The sequence below is a fragment of the Pelmatolapia mariae genome, linkage group LG3_W (assembly GCF_036321145.2).
Source record: "Pelmatolapia mariae isolate MD_Pm_ZW linkage group LG3_W, Pm_UMD_F_2, whole genome shotgun sequence".
In the NCBI taxonomy this organism is placed as follows: Eukaryota; Metazoa; Chordata; class Actinopteri; order Cichliformes; family Cichlidae; genus Pelmatolapia; species Pelmatolapia mariae.
Genome location: NC_086229.1, coordinates 73,498,315 through 73,522,810, shown reverse-complemented (window position 1 = coordinate 73,522,810; position 24,496 = coordinate 73,498,315). Strand labels below are relative to the sequence as shown.

The window sequence follows — 24,496 nt, the reverse complement described above, 5'->3', positions numbered from 1 at the left end:
TGTGTTGCTCTGCTTCTAAACAAAGATAGTGTAAGTCAGGGAATTCCTTCAACATATTTATCCTGAACGTCGCCTGAAATAAAGAGCATCTCTGCCAACGTCCAATTACATTTTAATGTTTACATTACAACACTCAGCTAGAGCTGCAACGATTAGTCGACTAGTCACGATTACGTCAACAATCAAAACTAATTGCAAAAATAATCGGTGACTAGTCGACTATCAAAATAATCGTTTGTGACAGCCCTACACTCAGCTTACTGAGCGAAAATGACTCTTCATTTTTCCAAACAGTTCATTCAGTATAACTCCATAAGTTTACTGATCAGACTTGTTCCAAACAATCAGGTTACAATTACAAGGTAAAAATAAATACATAGCTCACAGTAACTGCACTTGTAGAGTTACTTTCTGGTGTGGATCTGTTGGTGTTGATTCAGCTGATGTGGAGCTTTAAAAGTCTTCTCACACAGGTCACATTTATAAGGTCTCTCCTCAGTGTGGCTAAACATGTGTCGCTGTAACTGTGCATCTGTTGTAAACAGTTTCCCACACTGATCACAGTAGGAAACATCATTTCCAGTGTGAATCCGTAGGTGACTATTTCGGTAGTGTTTGTTGCTGAAACTTTTTCCACAAACGTCGCAGCTGTACGCCTTAATTCCAGAGTGGGTAACTAGATGGTTCTGTAAGTTTTCATTTTGAGCAAAAGTCTTACCACACAACTCACAGCTGTGTGCTTTAAATCCACTGTGGATGAGTTGGTGTTTTTTTAAGTGTCCAGCCAGGGTAAAAGACTTTCCACACAAGTCACAGCTGTATGCTTTAACGCCACTGTGGATGAGTTGGTGTTGTTTTAAGTCTCCAGCCCGGGTAAAAGACTTTCCACACAAGTCACAGCTGTATGCTTTAACGCCACTGTGGATGAGTTGGTGTCTTTTTAAGTGTCCAGCCAGGGTAAAAGACTTTCCACAAAACTCACAGCTGTAAGGTTTAAATCCACTGTGGATGAGTTGGTGTTTTTTTAAGTCTCCAGCCTGGGTAAAAGACTTTCCACACAAGTCACAGCTGTAAGGTTTAACTCCACTGTGGAAGAGTTCGTGTGTTTTTAAGCCTCTAGCCCAGGTAAAAGACTTTCCACAAAACTCACAGCTGTAAGGTTTAACTCCACTGTGAATGATTTGGTGTCTTTTTAAGTCTCCAGCCTGGGTAAAAGACTTTCCACACAGGTCACAGCTGTAAGGTTTAACTCCACTGTGGATGAGTTGGTGTTGTTTTAAGTCTCCAGCCCGGGTAAAAGACTTTCCACACAAGTCACAGCTGTAAGGTTTAACTCCACTGTGGATGAGTTGGTGTGTTTTTAAGCTTCCAGCCCGGGTAAAAGACTTTCCACACAGGTCACAGCTGTAAGGTTTAACTCCACTGTGGATGAGTTGGTGTGTTTTTAGGCTTTGAGCCAGGGTAAAAGACTTTCCACACAAGTCCCAGCTGTAAGGTTTAACTCCACTGTGGATGAGTTGGTGTGTTTTTAAGCTTCCAGTCTGGGTAAAAGACCTTCCACACAAGTCACAGCTGTAAGCTTTAACTCCACTGTGGATGAGTTGGTGTGTTTTCAGGCTGTCATTCCGGGTAAAATCCTTCCCACACTCGTCACAGCTGTAGGTTTTCTCTCCCTTTCTTCTGTGAGGTTTATCGGCCTCCTGAGAGCGCTGACGTCTTGCTCCATGTTGGTCCTGCAGTGACAGAGATACAAAAAGAGGCAGTGAGTGAAATGCAGCCGTGGAACAAACTGAAACTCCCTCCATCAGTGGAATCAAACATGTCCACTAACACATTGTAGGTGTGTTACCGACACCTTCTGGTGGTAGTATCACATTACAATGATGTGCTACAATGAGAGTTGTAATGAAAACTAGAAAGCGAAAATTTCAGAAGAAATTTTAAGTGTGCCTATGCCGCTGCTAATCAGTGTAGTTTGCCATTCATATGGCTACAGAGAGCAAAACTCAGAAGAGCAGCCATTCTCCACCATGAACTATGGTAAAAACAAACACTGCTCACGCCTCACAGATGACAGCTTACAGGTTTGGGTAAAGATGAAGTGACTTTGTACAGCCCCAATTTGCAGACGCTGTGTACGGAGGTTCATGAGCAGAAGTCCCATTGTACCACGGCAGACCCGACAATGTTTGCATGAACACGCTTTGAAGCATTATGTTATGGACCACTTTTCACACATGGTTGGTGTACCGACACAGCCGGCTGTAGCTTTTCAACTCACAGCCCGACACACACCCAAAAAACAGCCGAGAGAGCACAGACTACGCCCGAGAGGCGTGATTGCAGATGCCGCTCAGGTGGGTCCACCTCCCCTGCAGCGGCACTGCAGACCACGCCCCGCCACACACATCAAACGCATTAAATAAATATTTATGCACTTTTGCATTCACTTTTTGTTTTTTGTTATTTTTACACAGTGTTCTGAATGATTAACAATGGTCTACAGCCAATCTTGTGTATTATTATACAAACTTTGGTTGTAAGATGCAGATAACTATTTAATAAAAAGCTAAATATTTTATATGAGAGTAAGAAAGAAAAGTATATCTTTGTGTCCCCCTTTCCCTGTTAATGCCCTACCTGGCCCCCTGGCAAAAGCTTTGCTAGATCCGCCCCTGCACAGTTACCAGCTGTTAGCTACACAAAAACAGGAGCTTGGTGTTTATTTGTCTCTCAGAAACAGTTCATAACTTCCCTTCAACTCATTCATGTCGCCTAAAGGGTAAACCTGTTTCTCCATCTCACCAGTTTAGCTTTGATGATTCAGTAAGGACATCTCCTGGTTTGGACCAGCCCTTTTTTCAGCTGTGGCTCCAGCAAACATCAGCTGATACTAGAAATTAAAATCAAATGAATTCTAACAACAGCTAATCAAGCTTAAATGTGCTGCTGTTGTAAATTTTGCTAAAAGGGGTGAAAAATTTGTGTTGAAAAGAGTTAAAAAAGTTTAACTGTTAACTGAAAGAAATGTTGCCATAAGCCGGATTTGAACCCAGGCCTCCCAGTCTGAGAACGGATGCTCATCTCACTGAGCTAAAACACAGCTCAACTGGGCAAGGAAAATCAGTGACGCCACTGATAATATGGCAGAAATGGGCAAAAAATATTGCAAAAAAAAAAAAAAAATCAATATCTCAAAAAGTATAGAAATTATGAGCACCAAAAGTCATAGTCATCATTAGCAGAAACAGCAGAATTTTTTAAAGTTTGAATGGCAAAAATCGGATAAAAACTGAGGGAGTAGATAAGTGCCAAAAATCGTACGGAAGCAACTGGAACTAGAAAAATTTGCATTTCCTGCGAAAATGCTGTGTGGATGCATTAACGCTGAAGCTGTCTGCTGAAAAGCTGAAAAAGATGAAAAGTTGCAAAAAGTTGTATGGTGGTGAAGAAACTGAAAATTCTGCTGAAAACAAGTGACGAAGGAGAGATTTTTGCTTAAAAGTGGTGAAAAGCAAAAAATTCTACTGAAAAGGGGCGAAATTTAGCTAAAAAAGTGGTGAAAAACAAAACAATGCTGCCCTGAGCAGGATTCAAACCCAGCCCTCCTGGTCTCAAGGCAGCTACTGATCTCACTGAGCCAAACTCATTCTCCCAATGAAGAGGTAGAGAGACTGACAATTTTGCTTCTGTCTGCTTTATCAGGCTGTGTACTTGTATGTATTTCTGCCATGGAGCGTTAACAAGAATCTGAGGTCCATATTAGAAAAGCTGCTAAAATCATAAAACTTTACAGAATTGTAATAAATGAGCAATATAAATTACAGGCCTGTGATAGTGTATAAATTTGTAGTGAAAAAAAATTTTTGAACAAGGTGGGATTGAACCCACGACCTTTGAGCTGCAGAGCCGTGTCATTACCAATTGCGCCACCTGGAAAGGGGGCGGGCGTCTGAAAAACAGAGACATGAGCAGTCAGAATTAGATCGTGGTGAGAGGCGAAAAACGCCGTTTTTTGGAGTTACAAAACATCGTGTAACTCAAAAACTAGGTCGGATAGAAGCATAATTTTTCTACTGGGTAAATCAGCGGACTTTGGTGTACTTTGACTGCGATTTTCAGAGCTCTTTGTACCTCCGTCGCGGAGATATGACGAGAGAAGAAACGGCTTCATTTTTGGAGTTTGAAAACTGAGGAGGACAGATTTCCACCCCTCAAACAAACGTTATTCATTGCTCAACGGTAAGATAATTGTAAAAACTGCTTCCACTGTGAGTGTCAGCAGTGTCTGAAGATATATTGGCACAAGCCTCATGTCCTAACTTTGCTTTGTTAAGGAGATATGGCGATTTGAAGATGCCTCCTGTTACAGAATTTCAGGTCTGAATTTCAAAACCTCCCCATAGAATTTGAATGGGGAGTAACCAGACCATGTGTCACTTCGAGGCAAATTGAGAAAAAAACGGTAAATCTCACAATAAAGATAGTAACATTGTCTGAAAGCCAAAAATACCTACGTTTTGATGTATAATTTGTGGGGGTTGAGTGGAAATTGAGCGCGTAGCAAGAAGTTGTTCAGACATGAAGAGAAAATTCAGAACAGACCAGCGCTCACTCTGAGTTAATTGCATAGCAACCATAGCAACGCATGTATTTTCTGAAAAATCAAAGCTGCAACTGAAAACTTAAAGAGGCACTAAATTAAAACGGTAAAAGATATAAAGAAGCTGAATCACACAGGCATAGCCCAATAATTTGAGAACGTTTTACAGTTTGAATGGAGTTTCTAGGTGAACGTATGAGGAAGTAGTTAAGTTTCAAAAACAAGCTAGTTTCAGCAGAATTGTGGAAGTTTTCCATTCATTTCAATGGGACAAAAAAAGTGTAATATTTTAAAAAGCATAATAGTAATAAACACCAAAAGATATAGCCAGAAAGCAGCAAACAGTTTAGAGTTTGAACAGAGAAAATCGGCTGAAAACTGAGGGAGTAGTTAAGCGGCAAAAAAACGGGGGAGCAACTTGAAGAATAAAGTTTAAAGAGAAACAGGAACTCAATAGTGTGGAAGCCCTTTGAGGGCATCCACACAATAAAGAGAAACAGGGAAACAATTGTTTCCCTGTTTCTACATCATAGCACCGAGACAGCGCTGCTCCGAGTCCTTAATGACCTTCTACTAATGGCTGATAATGGACGCTCCACGGTCCTAGTGCTATTGGATTTATCCTCGGCATTCGACATGGTTGATCATAACATCCTATTGGCGAGACTTGAGCATACAGTAGGCATCAAGGGTGTTGCCCTGGATTGGTTTAAATCATACCTCTCCAATCGGCTCTCCTCGGTTAACCTGGGCACTTGCTCTTCCTCCGCTGTACCTGTCTGCTGTGGTGTCCCACAGGGATCTGTGCTAGGCCTTACTCTGTTCTCATTGTACATGCTTCCTTTAAGCGCTATCTTTGAGAAATATCACATCGCTTTTCATTGTTATGCTGATGACATTCAGATCTACTTTGAGTTAAATGATGATCTAGCTTTGTCCTTGAATTGTTTTCGAGAGTGCATGTGCGAGGTCAAGGAATGGCTCCTAGCAAATACTCTTATCCTTAATGATAAGAAAACTGAAATTGTGGTCTTTGGCAGTAACGCTCTTCGTGCCCAACTTCGTGATGCTTTTGGTTTTCTCACTAGTTCCTTTTCTGACACTGCTAGGAATCTGGGCGTGTTACTTGACAGCTCGTTTAAACTTGATAAACAAGTGTCTGCTGTTGTTAGATCCAGTTTTTACCAACTCCGCCTTATTTCTAAGGCCAGGCAGTATATCCCGCACAAAGACCTGGAAAAGCTCATCCATGCCTTTGTGACTTCGAGGCTGGATTACTGCAATTCACTCTATTTTGGTCTCCACTCTGCTCTCCTTCATAGATTGCAGACAGTCCAAAATGCTGCAGCACGCATTCTAACTAAAACTAGGAAGTTTGCCCACATCACTCCCGTCCTAGCCGATTTGCATTGGCTGCCTGTGAAATACCGTATCCAATTTAAAATTCTGTTGATTACTTTTAAAATCACTATTAACACAGCACCGAGCTATCTTAAGGAACTCCTTAACTCATATGTTCCTGCTAGGGCTCTAAGATCATCTTCACAGTTATTGTTGGTGCAGCCTAGATCTCGGCTGAAGTCTAGAGGTGACCGAGCGTTTGCCCTGGCTGCACCAGAGTTGTGGAACAACCTTCCGATTGGCATCCGGGCGTCTGATTCTATTCAATCTTTTAAATCACGGCTTAAAACGTATTTGTTTAATCTTGCCTTTTCTACCGGTTAATGCTGGCCTTGTTTGCATAGATTTATTTATTAATTTTCCTACTATGCTTTTATTTGTGCTGTGTATGTCATATCCCCATTGTGTATTGGTGGCATTTCCTGTGAACATAATTTTACAATTTTACATTTTTACATTTTTATGACCCTGATTATACCTGTGTTATTTCCTTGTTTTATGTTAAGCACTTTGGCATACCGTTGGTTTTTAAATGTGCTCTATAAATAAAGATTGTTGTTGTTGTTGTTGTTGTTGGAAGCCCTTTAGGGCATCCACACAAAGAGAAACAGGAAAACAATAGTGTGGAAGCCCTTTGAGGGCATCCACACAAAGAGAAACAGGAACTCAATGGTGTGCCCTTTGAGGGCATCGACACAATAATAATAAATCCGACGAATAGTAATAAGTGTGCCTCTTGGCATAGGCACACTTAATGACATTACTGAAGAAATATCGATCAGCAGAGAAACTCTTTTACTTCAGAAAAAATTGCGAGTTCAACTGATGATATTGTTGTTTCAATGTGTGTAGGGAAAATATGATCTTTGTATTTTCTTGTAACTTCTGTGGTTTTTGGTTGTGAATGTAGATTCTGTATATATGGAGGAGCCCAGGATGGAAAAGATAAAGCTGCTGTTAATGGGTTTTTAAAAGCCAACCAGCTGAACACACATTTTCAATAACGGTATAACTGTGTTGTTTTTGTCACCTTTTGTGTTGAAGTCATTGTTTCCTCGGTAGTGGCTGAGCTGAGTCCAAATGGTTGAAATTGTTCCTCTGCTGCACCACCAGACTCTTCTCCTCCTGTTACTCAGCTGGGACACAAAAAGTATATATTTGTATTTTAAGAAGCAGAGCAAATAAACATGACTAAACTCCTCAGTGACAACAATACCTATGAAGCTTCAAGGTGAAACCCCAGAAGCAACTACGAAAAGAAAGTCATCAGTTGCCTACAAGAACTTGAAAGGGAAAAACCACTGACCCCCTCCATATCACCGCCTTTACCCAGGGGATGCTACACCCTGTATATATGGACTTCCATAGACCCACAAAGACGGAGTCCCGATCAGTCTCAATGGTAGCAGTATAAACTCAGCCACCTACAACATTTCAAGCACCTCATTACCATCCTAGCTCCCTTAGGATGGTAATGAGGTTTTTAAAAAACATTTCGAAACTCATTTTGTTAATGTGGAATTCTAAAATTATTTTACAAATGGAGAATTTATTCTACAATTCATCATCTAAGCATCTAAGAATTCTATATTTCAATGTGTGTGGCTATTGTGGTACAAATAGAGGACATAGAGGAAGTGGCACACATCACGAGGGGGTACATGTTGAAGGTGTTAACAACACACAGTGTGGTTGGCTAAGTTAACTCACAAGCAGAATTTAGCTGTGCCTGACTACAATAGAGACTTTCTTCTTTAGACGTTTCTGAAACAAGAAGGTGTAGTAAACAGAGATTTGTTTCAGAAAAAGGGGTAAAGTAATTAAAACGACATACATAAGCACAGAATGTTTTAATCCTACTAACAAATACACACACATGCAATGAAGCTCATGAATACCAGATGGTATTTTAAGCCTGTGTTTCTGATTTTATCATCTTGTTCGGTTCACTTAGTAAGATGAGAAGTGATATATGAACTAGTGGACTAATATTATATTAGGAAAGCTGATTGAATGATAGCAGGGGTGAACAGAATGCAGCAGAGGGTTTAAATGAGTGAGACTAAGAGATTCTTAGTTTCTTATTCCTGATGATCAGATAAATGATAAGTTTAAAATCCAGTTAAGGAACGAAGAAATAAAGAAGGTCAAAGATTTTAAGTTTTTAGGAATAATTTTAAATTTACGTCTTAAACTGGACAAGCATGTGAGGAAGATTGATAAGACGGTCAAGGCTAATCTGAATTGTTTTGAGTTAATTCAGCACCATATACCTGCTTCAGCAGCTCAGTTATTTATGTATTTGTTACGTTCCTGGGTCTTTTGACCCAGTGTTTTGAGTTCTAGTTCATTTTTGATTTTTATGCTTTATGTTTAAGTTCTTTAGGTCAGCGAAGTTCATTTGGTTATTAGATTCCTCTCGTATTTTCTTCCCCTGTATTTAAGTTTCCCTCACCCTTTGTGTTTCATGCTGCGTGTCTTATGTTATCAAGTTTGTAATGTCATGTCTGTGTCTCATATTTCCTGTTTTATTTTGAAGGTCTCTGTCCTGTGTCAGTGTAGTCAGCTTTGCTTCCTTTGTCTCGTTATGTCAGAGTAGTGTCAGCTGTTTTCCCATGTGTTTCCACTTCCCCTAATCACCCTTGTGTGTTTTTAGTCTGTGTTTCTGGTCATTCTTTGTCAGGTTGTCTGTTGTTCACGCCATGTTTTCCGTACCATGTTTCTAGAGTTCATGTCCAAGTTTTTCATGTTGTTTGTTTAGTTCTTCCAGTTTAGGTTAATGTTAGTTTTACTTCAGTTTGTCTTGCCCTTTGTTGTACCTTTTTTTTTTTTTTTTTTACCAGCCTCATTAACCCTTTAAAACCGGTCGGAGCGGGCACGCTCCGTTTTGCGTAACTATTTTTAAATCCCGGTAGCTCTGCAACCACGTAAGCTAGAGCAATATTTTTTTTGCATATGAAACCGGAGGAGTTGTACTTACATCTTATGCCATCAGCTTGTCCTAGGTCACGGTTTCCTTCCACATATAGCTTTGCAAAAACTGCATAAAAAGCGCTTGCAGCAACAAAAACATAATATTCCAAAAACACGCTTTGCCGATCCAGGGCCTCATGAGTCTATACTGGTGTTTTTAAAAGTTATCTTTGACTTTATGACTTTCTGTGTCGTTTCTGGGAGGCTTAGAACTCAAATTGCACTGCTGGAAATAGTTTATTTTGATGCATATGCTGCTTTTTTGCAAATTTGCATTATAATATTTATTTTCGTTTTTCCTGCAGTATTTGAAAATTGGTGTATTTCAAAAATAAAACTATGAAACACTCAAAATAAATTTCCTGTGGTGGGAAACTATTTTGTGAAACTTTTTTGTATTTAGAGTTTTGAGGGATAAGCTTCTTAAATTTCTCTAACTAGAAATATATGTTAAAAAAACAAAAACGATTTTCAATTTTTTGTAGTTTACTGCACTTTTTTGCAATTTATGTAATTACTATGCACTTAATGCATACATATTATTAAAATGTGGGCTATAATGGTTGTATTGATGTATATCAACTTGAAATGCTCCCAAAATTGGCACTGCAGCATGTAAAAATATAATATAAGCTCTGGCGGACTTGGTTCTATGGTAGGTCTTAAAGGGTTAAACGGCTCGCTTTTTGTTAATTCAAGTTTTGTTCCACGTTCCATTTTGTCTGCATTTTGGGTCCTCTACGTCACTCCATACAGTCTGTGTCTGCCAGACTGTGACAGCATTTCATGATATTCTCATTTTTCATATTGTATGACAGTTTGGATCCAAGCAGGTCCACAGCACCACCTACAATTCAGCCTGTGGTATCCTTATATAACCAATCTTTAAAAATAATGGATAAAAAAATCTATTCGATGGCATCATTTAGGGCTGCACAATTAAACGCTAGAAAATCGCAATCTCAATTCATACTTATGTGCGATCTCATTTCCAAATGACAATGATGTAAAAAAAAAAAAAAGGGGGGGGGGGGAGATGACGATTGTACCGCATTTTGATCCGGGACATAATCTGCATGAAAACAAGCGCTCACTCTTCCTGCTCAACAAATGACAAGGGTGGAGCCTCATACCACGTGATACAGAAGCCAGCGGGCAGGGAAAAAACAACGGAGAGCACGTGAGAGAAACTGCCGGAGGGGAGAAAACACAATGAGTGCAGAGGAAAAGCTCACTGATGGCGGTGAGAATGACAACCCCACTGTAACATTAATTCCAAGAAAAGGTTCTCGTTCCTCTGTGTGGAAGTTTTTTGGTTAAAAGAAGATGATAAGAGTCAAAAAAATATAATTTGCAAGCTGTGTTTTGCCATAGTAGCATCACCGCAAAGCTAACACTACGAATTTGTATAACCAGCTTAAACGTCACCATAAAGTGCAATATGACGAAGCTGTAAAGGCCAAGAAAGTGACAGGAGAAAATCAGTCCCGGTCAACCACCCAAACATCAATAACGGGAAACTTATACAGCGCTTCCCAATACACGTCAAACTCCCGCAGGCACAAAGAAATTACGGAGGCTATCACTTATCACCTGGCTTAAGATATGGCTCCCATCAACACTGTGCAAAACGAGGGATTTAGGAAAATGATCAACACCCTAGACAAGCGCTACACAGTGCCGTCCTGCAACTATTTTTCAAATGTTGCACTACCTGCTCTATACACGCAGTGTCGGGCAAGGGTGGAGATGGAATTACAAGCAGTACAACATTTCACGGCAACGACAGACTTATGGTCCAGCTCAACTCAGCGTTATATTTTGTAATAATTGTGGTTTACATTTTAAGAAACATACCTATTACCTACCTCTCTCATCACCTTACACACGGAAAGAATACTGTTCAAAATGGTATTGTTAGAAGTATTTTAAGGTTTTGTACGTAAGAGTAGACAAGTGAGACATTGACTGTTTTTATGTTCAGACTCAACTGTTAGGAAGTTGATGTGCAGTTAATAAGTGCAATAAATATTTATATTGGAAAAGAAAATCGTGAGAGAATCGTGATCTCAATTCTAAGCAAAAAAAATCGTGATTCTCATTTTATGCAAAATCGTGCAGCCCTGGCATCATTGTCACATTTTAGAGAAATATAATCTACTTAGTTTTAAGAGTTTTAATCATTTGTGTTTTCTTAAATTAGTCTTTAAATGTATAAATAGGATGGCCCCAGAGTGTCTTAATAGATACATCCAGAGACAAGATAGTAATCGTATTACTAGAAGCATGGTGAACGGGAACTGCAAGATATCATATCGCAGATCTAAATTTGGTCAGTCGGCATTTTACATAAAGGCTTGCAATCTGTGGAACACACGTCCAACCAAAATCAAATTGATTACAGACATCAGATCCTTTCCACTGAAGGTTAAAGTTTGGTTAAAGGGGAATCATAGATGTAGTCATTTTAACTAATGATTTTATTTTTATTTATTGTCTATTAATTGTAGTTGTATTTACGATGTATTTTGGCTTCATGAAAATGTATGTTTTATGGTAAAATGTATTTATTTTGATCGTAAGGCCAACAAGGGGCAATTGTTGAAAATTAGCAATAGCTATAAACTTATGTGCGTTACATCAATTTCTTGTTTTGTCTTTGGACTATGTCAAACTGCACTGTCCCTTTTAAATAAATACATTCAAATTTAAATGTGTGGGGGAGGCTTTACCATGACATGCAGCTGGTTACATGGGAAGAAACTTATTATCTAATTAGGACATTAGGGTTGTGTGAGGGAAAATTGCCTCAGTCCCATCATTCTTTTGTTTTCAAAAGGGGGGACCGCGACATATGCTTCAGCATCTCACACATGCAGGACATTTTAACAAACCAAGAGAGAGACTGCAAAGAATTGGTGAGCTGTTTTTGATTCGGGAGGATTTTCAACCGGACCAATGGGGAAAGCCTTGCTTCCTTATTGCTGCAATTATTGGGTGCAGGTTCCTAGAAGCTCAATGAGTTTGGGTATTCTAGTGGGTACTCTTGTTGCAGTGGTAAGTGGAGGATCTTAGAAGCTCAACAAGTTGGGTTTTCTAGTGTATGGTTTGTTGGACTGGTTTGAGGTGTCCAACAAACTCGCCTCACTGGAGCCAGTGTGCAGCAGTTGAGGAGCCTGGAAGAAGCATTGCGGAGATCTAGCAGGATCTGACCTAGCAGAGTCCAAAGTTCTGATGCGACTGAGACAGAAAAATCCCAGATCTCAACTAGAGATCACACGATACCACTTAATTTATGTCCAATACCGATCTCATAAATTTGGATATCTGCCGATAACGACATGAATCCGATATAGTTCCTTTAATAATCAACAAAACTGTTTTTTTAAATATCTTGCTGCATTTTGTATAAGTTCATACTCAAGTTTAAAAACAAAACAAAACACTAAAGATATTCTGTTATACCTGTATGCACTACACCCAAAATATTTCATTGTTCAGCAATACTGATCAATGTAATTTACTTAAACCTACACCATCCTCCCTATTCGGGTATTCTAAACAGTACTTAGCAGAAGTATTAAACAACCTAACTAATATAGTTGCAAACTCCTAGCAAAAATAATAGGAAACCACCCCCACCCTCCCCCTTATAATGCTTAATTGATGTAATCTACCGTATTTTTTGCACTAAAAGGCACACTTAAAATCGAATTTTCTCAAAAACCATCAGTGCGCCTTATAATTCGGTGCACCTTATGTATGAATTCTGGCTGTGTTTACTGACCTTGAACTGATTTTATGTAGTACACGGTTGTTAGGTTTATATTGCCATTTATGCTTAGAAATATATACTCATATATGCTTAAAAGTATACAATCGTTTGTAGATTGGAAGAATGTCTCATCCTAGGAGGTCTGCAGTAACTCTGTGCACCGTGAAAAGAGGAGTACGTTTACTCCTCTATCTGAATGTTCTGGCATAGATCACACACCTCCTAGGGTCATGAGAGAGGTCGAGTCTTCTCTTTCTGATATATGGTATACCAAACACACCTATATTTGTTTAAGTAGAAATGCCTTTTGTTTGTCGTTCCAGCAATAGGTCTGTGCTAGACAAACCTATCAATGGCGCTCAAAAATCTGTCAAAAACTGTTTTAGTAGACTTTGCTAAGCTACAAAGCCGCAACGCTTGATGGATTGTCGGAGCATTACAGTTATCGTAGTCAGGAGCCTCACGACTCATAGTAATCTGGGTCCAAAACTACGTCCCCTTAACGTCCCAAAGTCAAACGAACACTGAGAGTTAAAAACTAAGTTCTTTCATCTTTAATAAGATGATTAGTGCTGCTGCTTTACCAGGTGTAACAATTAAGTTCAACATCCAGGCATCCATGAAAGAAGAATTTATTAAATTTAATGAGTTAGAAGTTAGCAGGAAATGAGCAGGAAGCAGGGGCGATTCTAGGATTAGAGCTTTGGGGGTGCTGAGCACCCAGAGAGCTGCCCAGCCAGGCAAGATAAACTTTACACCAGGGGTGTCCAGGGCAATATCAGTCCACGAGGGCCGGTGTCCCTGCAGGTTTTAGATCTCACCTTGCGTCAACACACCTGAATCACATGATTAGTTCGTTACCAGGCCTCTGGAGAACTTCAGGACATGTTGAGGAGCTAATTTAGCCATTTAAATCAGCTGTGTTGGTTCAGGACACATCTAAAACCTGCAGGGACACCGGCCCCCGTGGACTGAGATTGCCCAATCCTGCTTTACACGTCACAATGAGACTTCTTCCCTGTCTCTGTCAGTCCCTGCATCCTTAAATGTCTCCAGTTGTCCCAAGTTCTCTCTGACTCTCTCCTGGGTGCATTTAAACCCCTGTTCCTCCCTGTCCTCATCGTCTGTTGTCTGCATCTCTGTTATCAGTCATCATAATTTTACCATCTCTGTGCAAGTCTGCAAATTTCTTTCTTAAATCATATGATTCTTAAATTCAACAAGTCTCTCTGTGCCTGGGTCCTCGTCACAAAACATGACATCACTGTTTTGTACATTTTAACACAAATTTAATCCCCACATTTGAGAAAGAAAGGCAAAACAGTTTTTTGAAAAGTCTGTAACAAAACCATCAAATCTAATAAAGCTTATTTAAATGCTGCAAAAGAAGAATGGATTGGAATTAAAAAAAAAATACATATCCTAACCTTAATTACTAGGGGACAATAATGAATGATGCTCATAGTGAGTAAGAAGTAAACTGAGTGCATTTTCTGGACAGAGATTCACTTTTAATGTGTATGTATAATATAATACAGATATATAACAAACACTCCCAAAACAGAATAAATTATTACAAATAAAAATCTTTACTGCAGATACTAATTTAACTAATTTAATAATACTAATTTTGTGTTGTAAGATTTATGAGTTTCATGCTTTCATAGTGGTACTTAGGAGAGCTTGACACTTTTATCAGGTGGTACACTGATAAGTGTATGTGTGCTTTTGGAAAACATTTAAAGCTGCTGTACAGAATCTTTGAAACAAGCTTAAAACATTTTTAGATTATAAACAGAGCACTCTGCTTCTCTTTACAGCTCCTCACTCCACCAGGGCTCCGTTTGGCACTTTCTGATACTGTACTGCTACAAAACAAACTGTACCCAGTTTGTTTTGTAGATTCTGTATAGCAGCTTTAATATAGGGAGGACACAACTTCCAGACTGTATGAGTAAAATCAGGTTTTTTCTCTTCGTCAGTTTAACAGTTTCTGTTTTGCCTGTCACTGTTCCCCGTCTGTTTTCTTACCTGGTTCTTCCTACCCTTGTACTTTCTCCTCACGTTCCCTCTTTCCTCTCTCCCTCTTTGGACTGACAATCATACACAAATAGATTGTATTCAATTAGATGAAAAATCACATTAATATGAAAAAATACTATTAAGATCACTAGCAAAAAGTCCTCTCTCTGTGGTTTGGTTATTTGTCTTTTGGTTGAAAGTAGTTCAACCAAAAGACAAATAACCAAACCACATGAACATCTAATAAAAGATATAAATATTGAAACACTGATCCAACATTATTTTTGATTGAGGGACCATTTGATTTTACACTTTTACCTGAATGTGGCTCCTTTTTTTGAAAAAACTTCCTTATATCCATTATGGACCTGGCTGTCTCTCTGTACACAAACACACACACACACAACCGGAGTTTTAAGGTTAATGGGCATTCAGTCAGTCAGCTGGTTAGTATCCATTTCAAACAGGACAGTGGTAACAATAGTAGGCTACGGACAATTTTAAGTTTTATATTTTAAATATGCTGTATACATTTCAATGGGAACAACAGGACGGTCAGATGTCGCTGATTTTACTACAGAGTAGGAGGGATTGTAGGGTAGCAAACATCGTCAGAAAACATGTTTTCAACACTGCAGGTTACCTGGTGTAATGTTTTTCAGCTAAAAAGAAACATGTTATGACTCCTACCCAACTAAAGAGTAACTGAAGGTTAAATGCAGCCAATATGTCGTGTTTTAATCCAGGCACTCACACCTCTCCTCCGCTGCGTCTGCTGGTTTTAAACCATGATAAAACCATGGTAAAACCGTGCCTTTTAGACCAACAACATGTTCAAGTCTCGATAAAAAATGCTGTGATCAACTGTGTCAAAGGCAGCAGCCAAATCTAAAAGGACTAAAACAACAGAACAACTTGAGCCGACAGTTAAAAGAAGATCATTAAAAACTTGTAAAAGCGCAGTCTCAGTACTTTGAAGAGATTTAAAACCAGACTGGAACACTTCACAAATGCCATGAGTGTCTAAAAAGGTCTGAAGTTGCTTGAAAACAACCTTAAGAGAGTTTAGAAATTGGCCTGAAGTTTGAAAGTACATTTGGATCAAGAATTTTCTTCTTAGTAATGGGTTGCACAACAGCATGTTTGAAAACAGCTGGTACACAACCTGTTGACAATGAAGTATTTAATAAAAATATAATACTAGGCCCAATGGCATGAACAGTTTCTTTAAGGAGGCGAGAAGGAAGAATATCTTGTGGGGAATTAGATGGTCTTAAGTGATCAATTACTTCCTTCAGTGCAGAAAATGTCAAAGGCTCAAACTGCTGAAAAACAGCCAAGCATTTACAAGGTGGATCTCAGTCTGCCTGGGAATACAGTGTTCGTAAGGTTGAGATTTTTTTAATTAAGTGTTTAAAAGTTTTCACATAGTGCAAAGGCAGCCTCCATAGGAACAGTGGCACAGGGGTTAATCACAGAATTAAAAATATTAAAAAGAACTCAGGGCTTATGAAAGTTGGTAGAAATTACACCGGATAGGAAAGCAGATTTTGTAGCTTTAACAGTTTTCTGATATTTTGTTAAACAGTCATGCAGGATGCCCAAAGACACCTGGAGCTTGTTTTCTTTTCATTTTCTCTCTGCACGTCGACATTCACATCTGAGAGCGCGGGCGGTTTCATTCAGCCAAGGTTGATGTGAAGATTTGGTGGGTTTAGTCCTTAGTGGAGCAACAGAGTCAAGGATAGTGGAGCATATTGAGTTAAAAAGGTTAGCTAGGTCATCAGCTTATAGTTTCACACTGGGATTGGTATCACAGAGGACCGAGTTAGTAAAAGTGGAGGAAAAGCGAGCGGCAGTTACTGAATTTATCATGCGCCTCTGATGCACAGGTTGCTCGCTGTCCAACTCTACGTCAGGGCTTGCAAAATTTCAAAATCCCTAGTAGCCCTTCGGGCAGGGACTCTTCAGTTTTTGGTAGCCCAAAATAGATTTAAGTAGCCCAAATAAAAAAGAGAGCAATTTATTGATTGATGTTTTGTTTCCTGCTTTGTTTCCGTTACAATATTATACATTAAAGTATAAAAATTGTAATGGAAACAAAACATTCATCAAAAAAAATTGTTGAAACACAAATTACAACGTATAAAAATTACAATCACCAACTCAAATACTTGGTTCTAATTGAACAGACATTTCTTTGAACTTGTAAGAACTGTACAACAGGAATCAGTCTGTGTCAGATCCTGAATTTGAAATTTCCACTGAAGTCACGGGTAAGAGGCAAGTGGAACCAAGATCCAGGCCATTTGCTTTTTGAAGTTTGCAAAGACTGCTAAATTGTGCCAGTGGTAGTTCACTCTTTGCAACATAGTACGCTGTTCTAAACAGATTTTTCAGGTTTATTTTTAGTATGTTATTTGCAATTGGTGTTTGTTCTGAGAAAGATATTGCAGACTGAGCAGTAATGCATTTCTTGCATTTCTCATGGGTTCTAATGGGGGCCTTTCTTAAAATTACTGGTCCCAGTAACAAAGGCGCTTGTCGACTCAGAAATCGAAGGAAAACCAACAACTCACCCGGCAGAACATTATGTTATTTACACGGGTGCACATAAGTGGTCCGCATGTAGGCATTCGCTGTCAAAATAAAAGACGCGCACCAGATAAGAAGTTGCAACGCACGTTTGCATCCATATAGAAGGCACTGTTTTAGTCCGCTAGAGTGGATTTTCACGGCACATTCTCCACCACCTCTCTGTGTGTTAATCATTTGTTTGAAGCCAGCTCACCTCCTGCAACCACTTTTCCGAGAATACGCGCTTCTTTGTGGTTCGGACTCCTTCTGAGATTTCTTTGGAGGTGGAGGAACACCAAAGTAATTGCTTAAAAGGGATTTGCTTCTTCAACATCTTTAAGAGTTCTAAACAAATGTCTGTCCTCCTCCAGAAAATCTTATGTACGCAAACACGTGTTACAACTTCTTATCTTGTGCGCGTTTTTTATTTTGACAGCGAATGCGCACCTGCAGACCACTTATGTGCACCCCTGGTTATTTAGCTCGTCATATTGCAGCCACAGAAATTCTTTTGTCCATGAAACCATAAAGCTGCACTTTCTTTTTGCCTTTGTCATAACTTTTCCGTTTTGTGGTAGGCTTTTCTTTGGCTGTCACTTCTTCACCCTGACCTGTCTTATTTGGCTCAGCAGAACTAAAATATATATCCTGCTGCTTTTACACACGCACTCACATAACGCTCAGCGATTCTCTGTGCGATCAACTTCTCACATGTTTAAGCTTGCTGCGGGAGATTTCACTTGTCATGTTTGCATAGTAAGCTAACGATTGATAAGACGATGTCAGAGGAATTGGTGCGCAAATTATCGTCACCAATCAGTGCTGTTGCTCTCAGTTCATAGCGATTGCAAAGTGAAAGCAAAAAACAGGCGCAAATTCAAACGCGATTTCAATATGCCACATATTGACAGTGGCTCACTGATGCCAATGACATAATTACCCAGCTACATTTCCAAAAGAATGCAAAAGCTTTGACATATATTTTTCCTTCGTATGGGCAGGGCAGAGATAGATTTTGGTAGCCCGACTGGAAAAATCGCTAGCCCCGGGACCTTGGGCTAGCGATTTTGTGAGCCCTGCAAATTAAAAGTGGCAATAAGGGCAAGGAAATCTTTTACTAGTGGTCCAGTCTCACAGCATATATGGACGTTAAAATCACCAGCAATTAAAACACGGTTCTATACTAACATAAGATTCCCCAGTAAGTCAGCAAAATTGAGATTAAAATCCTTAACACATTTCGGTGGACAATAAACCACCGCGCAGACAGCTGATGGAGCGCAGTTAATTTCCAAAAGCTGCCCCTCAAAGCTGGCATATGAAACAGGTGGCAGTTGCCAACAGTGAAAATCGCTTTTAAATACTGAAGCTAGCCCTCCACCTCTACCATTGGTCTGGGGAGAGCTGAAAAATGGAGGAGTTCCGAGAAAGAAGAAAACTCACTGCGTCCAAGCCAAGTTTCCATCAGGAATATAAAATCCAGTCCCGACGAGATATAAAAGTCATCTAGGATGAAAGTCAGCCGATCAGCTGATCATTGATCAGTTTCATGATTAAAGTATCAACAGGAGATCCTCACAGATGCTGTCTTTACAAAAGATAAAAATAAAAACTAGGCCATTGTTTATTGGCAGACCAAGACTGTGATGATAAAAGGCTTGATTTTTGACATCGTGTTTTTAGTGATGACATTTCTGGCAATATGACGTTTATGTTTATTTGCCGAACATATCTTCAAAAATGCACATCATTGTTGAGAAACTTCACAGCACAGCACACTGGTTTTGCATGAGTGAGGTCAGGTCCAGGATCCAAGACTACGACAGAAAAGCCAATCAGCTGATCATTGATCAGTTTCATGACTGAAGTAGCAACAGGAGAGGGAGGGGGAGAGAAGAAAAGGCAGTCACTCCATATATCGGTTGTTAAGCTTAGTGTGGGAATGCTTTCTTGATTTCTCTGGGACAGCTTTCTCGGAGATGAAATGCTGGTTTTGTAGCGAGGCTCCACATGCTCCACCAGACCACCGACAGCTCTCTTACGCCACAGCCGCTCTATCACATGACGCATGCTTCTCCGACGTGCTATGGTTATGAGCTGGGTTACGCTATGTCTCAAGTTTTTGTGAAGTGCTTTTGTGATATTTAAAGGATCGGACTAAATTTTGTATTTCTTTTCGATAACCGATCGAGTAATTTAGGTGAGTATCAGACCAATAAGTAATATCGGATTTGTCCGTCTCAAATCTCAACTGCAGGGGCAGAATAATCCCCTAGTCAATGGAAAAACATATCTCAGGGCAGTCTACCCCTGAGATTGAAGCAAGAAGAGGAGGAAGAACGCAGAGAATCACCCAACACGGAAGAAGAGTGTTAAATTACAACAGAGGTTCTAGTTTTAGTACACAGAGAAGAAAGAGACACAGGTGAAGATGGTTTTGTGGGAGAGCAAAACACACTTAGCCAGATTAGTGTGTTTAGTATGGGACTGACACTTGTAGAGCATATTTTAATGGGATAGACGTGGACTACATTGAAGTGGAAACACCAGCTGAATAGTGTGAGTGTAGCCTGAGGCTATGTCCACACTAATGCGTTTTTGTTTGAAAATGCATCGCTTTCTCTCCATTTTGGCATCCGGTCCACACTGAGACGGCGTTTTCGCTGATGGAAAGTGCAGTGGTTTGAAAACGCTCTTGAAAACAAATACATCTGAAAACGGTGGATTTGCGTTGCAGTGTGGACAGCAAAAACTTTCTAAAACGATGACGCATGTTAACCTTATGAGTTAGTTGTTTTGTTTGCTCTCAATTTTGACAGTCCTATTAAAGATTAATATCAGTCTGTACATGCTGCAGATTTCTTGAAATTATTTAACTCTGAATCACTTTTGCAACTTTTTACTTTTGTGTTACTCACAGCAACAAGTCCACCTCATTGTTAGTCCATTTAAAAAACTCTGTGCTTTTCCTCAACATTTTGCTGCCACGTTTCAAAGAGCCAGTGTTCTGGGAATCCATCCTACCTGACGTACCATCCTACCCGTTGCTTCTGCACATGCGCCAAACCATCCTACCTTTGTTAATCTGAGCTACAAGCATACTTTAACAGCTAAAATTCACTGGCGAACCATCCTACCTTTGTCAATAACAGCTAGAAACATACTCTGATGGGTAAAATTAAATGCCAAACAATGATACCTTTGTGAATGTTACCTACAAGATGGCGCCGAGTATGGCAGCCTCGTCGCGAGCTCCCCCAAGCAGCTGTTTTTTGTGTTTAATTTTCCTTTTCCTTTGTTTTTTCACGAGTAGCACATGTCTCCTTGTGTATGACCAACAAACTTTACTGGACATAAAAGACGGACTTTCTCATCACTTTCCGGAGTTCAAGTTTTGCAACACGGACCCTCCGTTTGCAAACCCCCCATTCATCTCACCTGAGACGTGTTTGTTCTGGGCCCACGGAGGCTGCAAACGCCGACGCAGAGGGAGAAGATCTGGCATTCTGGTTCGCCTGAGACAGCACACTAACAGACCACCACTACCCAGTTTATTACTGGCTAATGTGCAGTCTCTGGAGAACAAGCTGTGCGAGCTTCGGGCACAGATCTCATTCCAGCGAGAGATGCGGGACTGCTGCGTGATCTGCCTCACAGAAACCTGGATATCGGACAAGGTACCGGACTCCGCAATATAACTACCGGGGTTCTCTGTGCACCGCGCGGACAGGTCACAGGATCTTACTGGGAAAAACAGAGGTGGTGGTGTGTGTTTCATGATCAACAACAACTGGTGTGATTATGCAAACGCACACCCGGTCAAATCCTTCTGCTCACCGGACCTGGAGTACCTGATGATTAAGTGCCGGCCATTCTGGCTACCGAGGGAATTTAGAGCAGTGATTTTTACATTCCCCCACAAGCCGACACTGACCGAGCACTCGTCAGTGTCGGCAGTGAGGAAACTGCACATCCAGAGGCGGCGTTTATCACGACCGGGGACTTTAACAAAGGAAACCTGAAGAAAGTTTCACCAAAACTCCACCAACACATCCATTTCAACACTCGTGGAGACCGGCTACTTGGCCACTGCTACACCCCTTTCCGGGATGCGTACAAAGCCCTCCCCCACGCCCAATTCAGCCAGTCAGATCACCACTCCATCCTGCTCCTGCCCGCCTACAGGCAGAAGCTGAAACAGGAAGCTCCAACCCTGAGGGCGGTGCACCAGTGGTCGGACCAATCGGAGTCTACGCTGCGAGACTGTTTTGATCACGCGGACTGGGAAATGTTTCACGTGGCTGCTAATGACATTGATGAGTACACGGACTCAGTCTGCGGATTTATCAGGAAATGCGTGGAAGATGTCGTCCCATCCAGAACAGTTAAATCCTTCCCAAATCAAAAACCCTGGATTAACGGAGATGTTCGCACGGCACTGGCGGCACGGAGCACCGCTTTTGCCTCCGCGAACACATCGGACTACAAACATGCACATTACCAACGAAGACGATCAAAGCAGCCAAATGTGAGTACAGGGACAGGGTGGAGCAACAGTTTGACAACCCTCAGAGTATGTGGCAGGGACTAAACACGATCGCAGACTTTAGAGGGAAAACCAGCAAACCGCAGACCACGGCCTCTCTGTGTGAGGATCTAAACGTATTCTACGCTAGATTCGACACAGCGAACACAATGAGACCGAACAGTGTGCGATCAGTAGCCCTGACCCCCATCGTGAGCAAATGCTTCGAGAAGCTGGTCAGGGACTTTGTTTGCTCTGCGCTACCCAACTCACTGGACCCTCTACAATTCGCATACCGCGACAACAGGTCCACTGATGATGCCATAGCCCTGACACTACACACTGTCCTGTCACACCTGGAGAAGAGACACGTATGTGAGAATGCTGTTTGTAGATTACAGCTCTGCATTCAACACCATCATTCCCTCGAAGCTGGACAGGAAACTGCAGGATCTAGGACTGAGCAGCTCCCTCTGTACCTGGACCCTTAACTTCCTGACTGACAGACGCCAAGTGGTCAGACTGGGCAGCATCACCTCATCCCCCATCACACTGAACACTGGTGCTCCATGGGGGTGTGTACTGAGCCCTCTCCTGTACTCACTCTACACCTACGACTGCACGGCCACTAGAAACTCCAACATCATTGTGAAGTTTGCGGATGACACTACAGTGGTGGGTCTTATCACCAACTGTGATGAGACGGCCTACAGGGAGGAGGTCAGCGCCCTGACCCACTGGTGTCAAGACAACCATCTCACCCTCAACATCGTAAAGACAAAGGAGTTGATAGTGGACTTCCAGAGGTGCAGAGGAGTACACACCCCCATCATCATCAACAGCGCCGCTGTGGAGAGAGTGAGCAGCTTCCGCTTCCTTGGTGTACATCTGGCCGAGGATCTCATGTGGTCGGTACACACAAACAAAACAGTGAAGAAGGCGCAGCAGCGCCTATTCTTTCTCAGGAGACTGAAAAGATAGGGCATGAGCCCCTGCATCCTCAGGACCTTCTATCGCTGTGCCATTGAGAGCATCCTCACTGGATGCATCACCACCTGGTATGGCAACAGCACCGCTTACAACCGCAAAGCTCTCCAGAGAGTAGTGCGGTGCTCTGAACAGATAATTGGAGGTGAGCTTCCCTCCCTCCAAGACATCTACAGGAAGCGGTGCCTGAGGAAAGCGGGGAGGATCATCAAGGACTCCAGTCACCCCAGCCATAAACTGTTCAGACTACTTCCATCAGGAAGGAGGTTCTGCAGTATCTGGTCCCGAACCAGCAGACTGAGAGACAGCTTTTTCCATCAGGCCATCAGACTGCTGAACACTTCATAGACACCTCACCTTCACTACTGGAACTTCAACATTATGCACTCCATACTGTACATTAATGCCACTGTTTTGCACATGTCTCAACTACCAACCTCTGTATATTTATATATTTTATTTTATTGTTTAATCTATTTAATTTGTAAAATATGTATACACACACACATGTAAAAAAACAAAAACAAATTTAGTATACACATCCAGTAATGCATACACTCTTATATTGTACATATATTTATTACACGCAGATTTTGCCATTCTTATATTTTGCTTGTTTTACGTTATTGTATTTTTGCACAACTCTGTTGCTTGTGAAGCTCGCACACAAGAATTTCACTCGCATGTACTGTACCAGTGTACCTGCACATGTGACGTGACAATAAAAGTGATTTGATTTGATTTACAAGCATACTTTTATGGGTAAAATTAAGTGGCAAACTGTCCTGGCGTTTTGAATATGAAATGTGCATAAACTACTTATGGTAGGACTTTTTGCCAAAGTGCGATGGTTTGTCAGAAAACCAGAAAGTAAATAAGCAGCAGACAGAAATGAGGCAGGTCGAAACTTCTTGCGTTTCATGCATGCGCAGTACTGGCACGTAAGCGTTTTTGGTCGTTTCAATCTGGACGCGCAACGCTGTGAAAACGACTGAAAATGCCAATGTGGACACGGAATGTTTTCAGAAGAGAACGCCGTTTTCCAATCTATCGGGCTAGTGTGGACGCAGCCTCACTCTTCTCTCAACGTCTTCACAATAAACTGTGAACAGATACCGAGGAGAGCAGCAGAAGACCTCATCCAGGAGCTGTTGAAGTACGATTCTTTTTGATGGTAGCAATCAGGCGGAGACTTTTACTTCAAAAATCAGACGTCTTCATTTGCGCTGGGAGCAGGGACGATGTTGGCCCATCTTTGGGGGTGCTTCAGAGCGATGGTAGCTGAGACGCAGTGGAGCGGAGGTTGAGTGTCTGGCTTAAAACAGGACATTTTAGCTGCATTTAACCTTCAGTTACTCTTTATATAGTTAGGTAGGACTCAGACCATGTTTCTTTTTAGCAGAAAAACATCACACCCAGGTAACCTGCAGTGTTGAAAACGACGATGTTTGCTACTCTACAATCCATCCTACTCTGTAGTAAAATCAGCCACATCTTATGTCCTGTTGCTCCCATTGAAATTTATATAGACTATTTAAAATCTAAAACTTACGATTGTCCGTAGCCTACTGTTGTTACCACTGTCCTGTTTGCAATGGATACTGAGAGAGGACTCTTTGTTATTAATGTAAAT

At 40.9% G+C, this 24,496-nt stretch overlaps 1 protein-coding gene across 1 annotated transcript; it reads right to left on the bottom strand.

Moving 5' to 3' along the window:
• Positions 1 to 794: 794 nt before the first annotated feature.
• Positions 795 to 7,100, bottom strand: LOC134618410 (zinc finger protein 98-like; the record flags this gene model as incomplete). The annotated part of the gene is made up of 2 exons (XM_063463792.1): positions 7,035 to 7,100; positions 795 to 1,733 (listed from the first exon to the last, which is right to left on the bottom strand). Coding segments are annotated over exons 1-2 (957 nt in total), but the record flags the coding sequence as incomplete, so codon positions are not given.
• Positions 7,101 to 24,496: the final 17,396 nt, after the last annotated feature.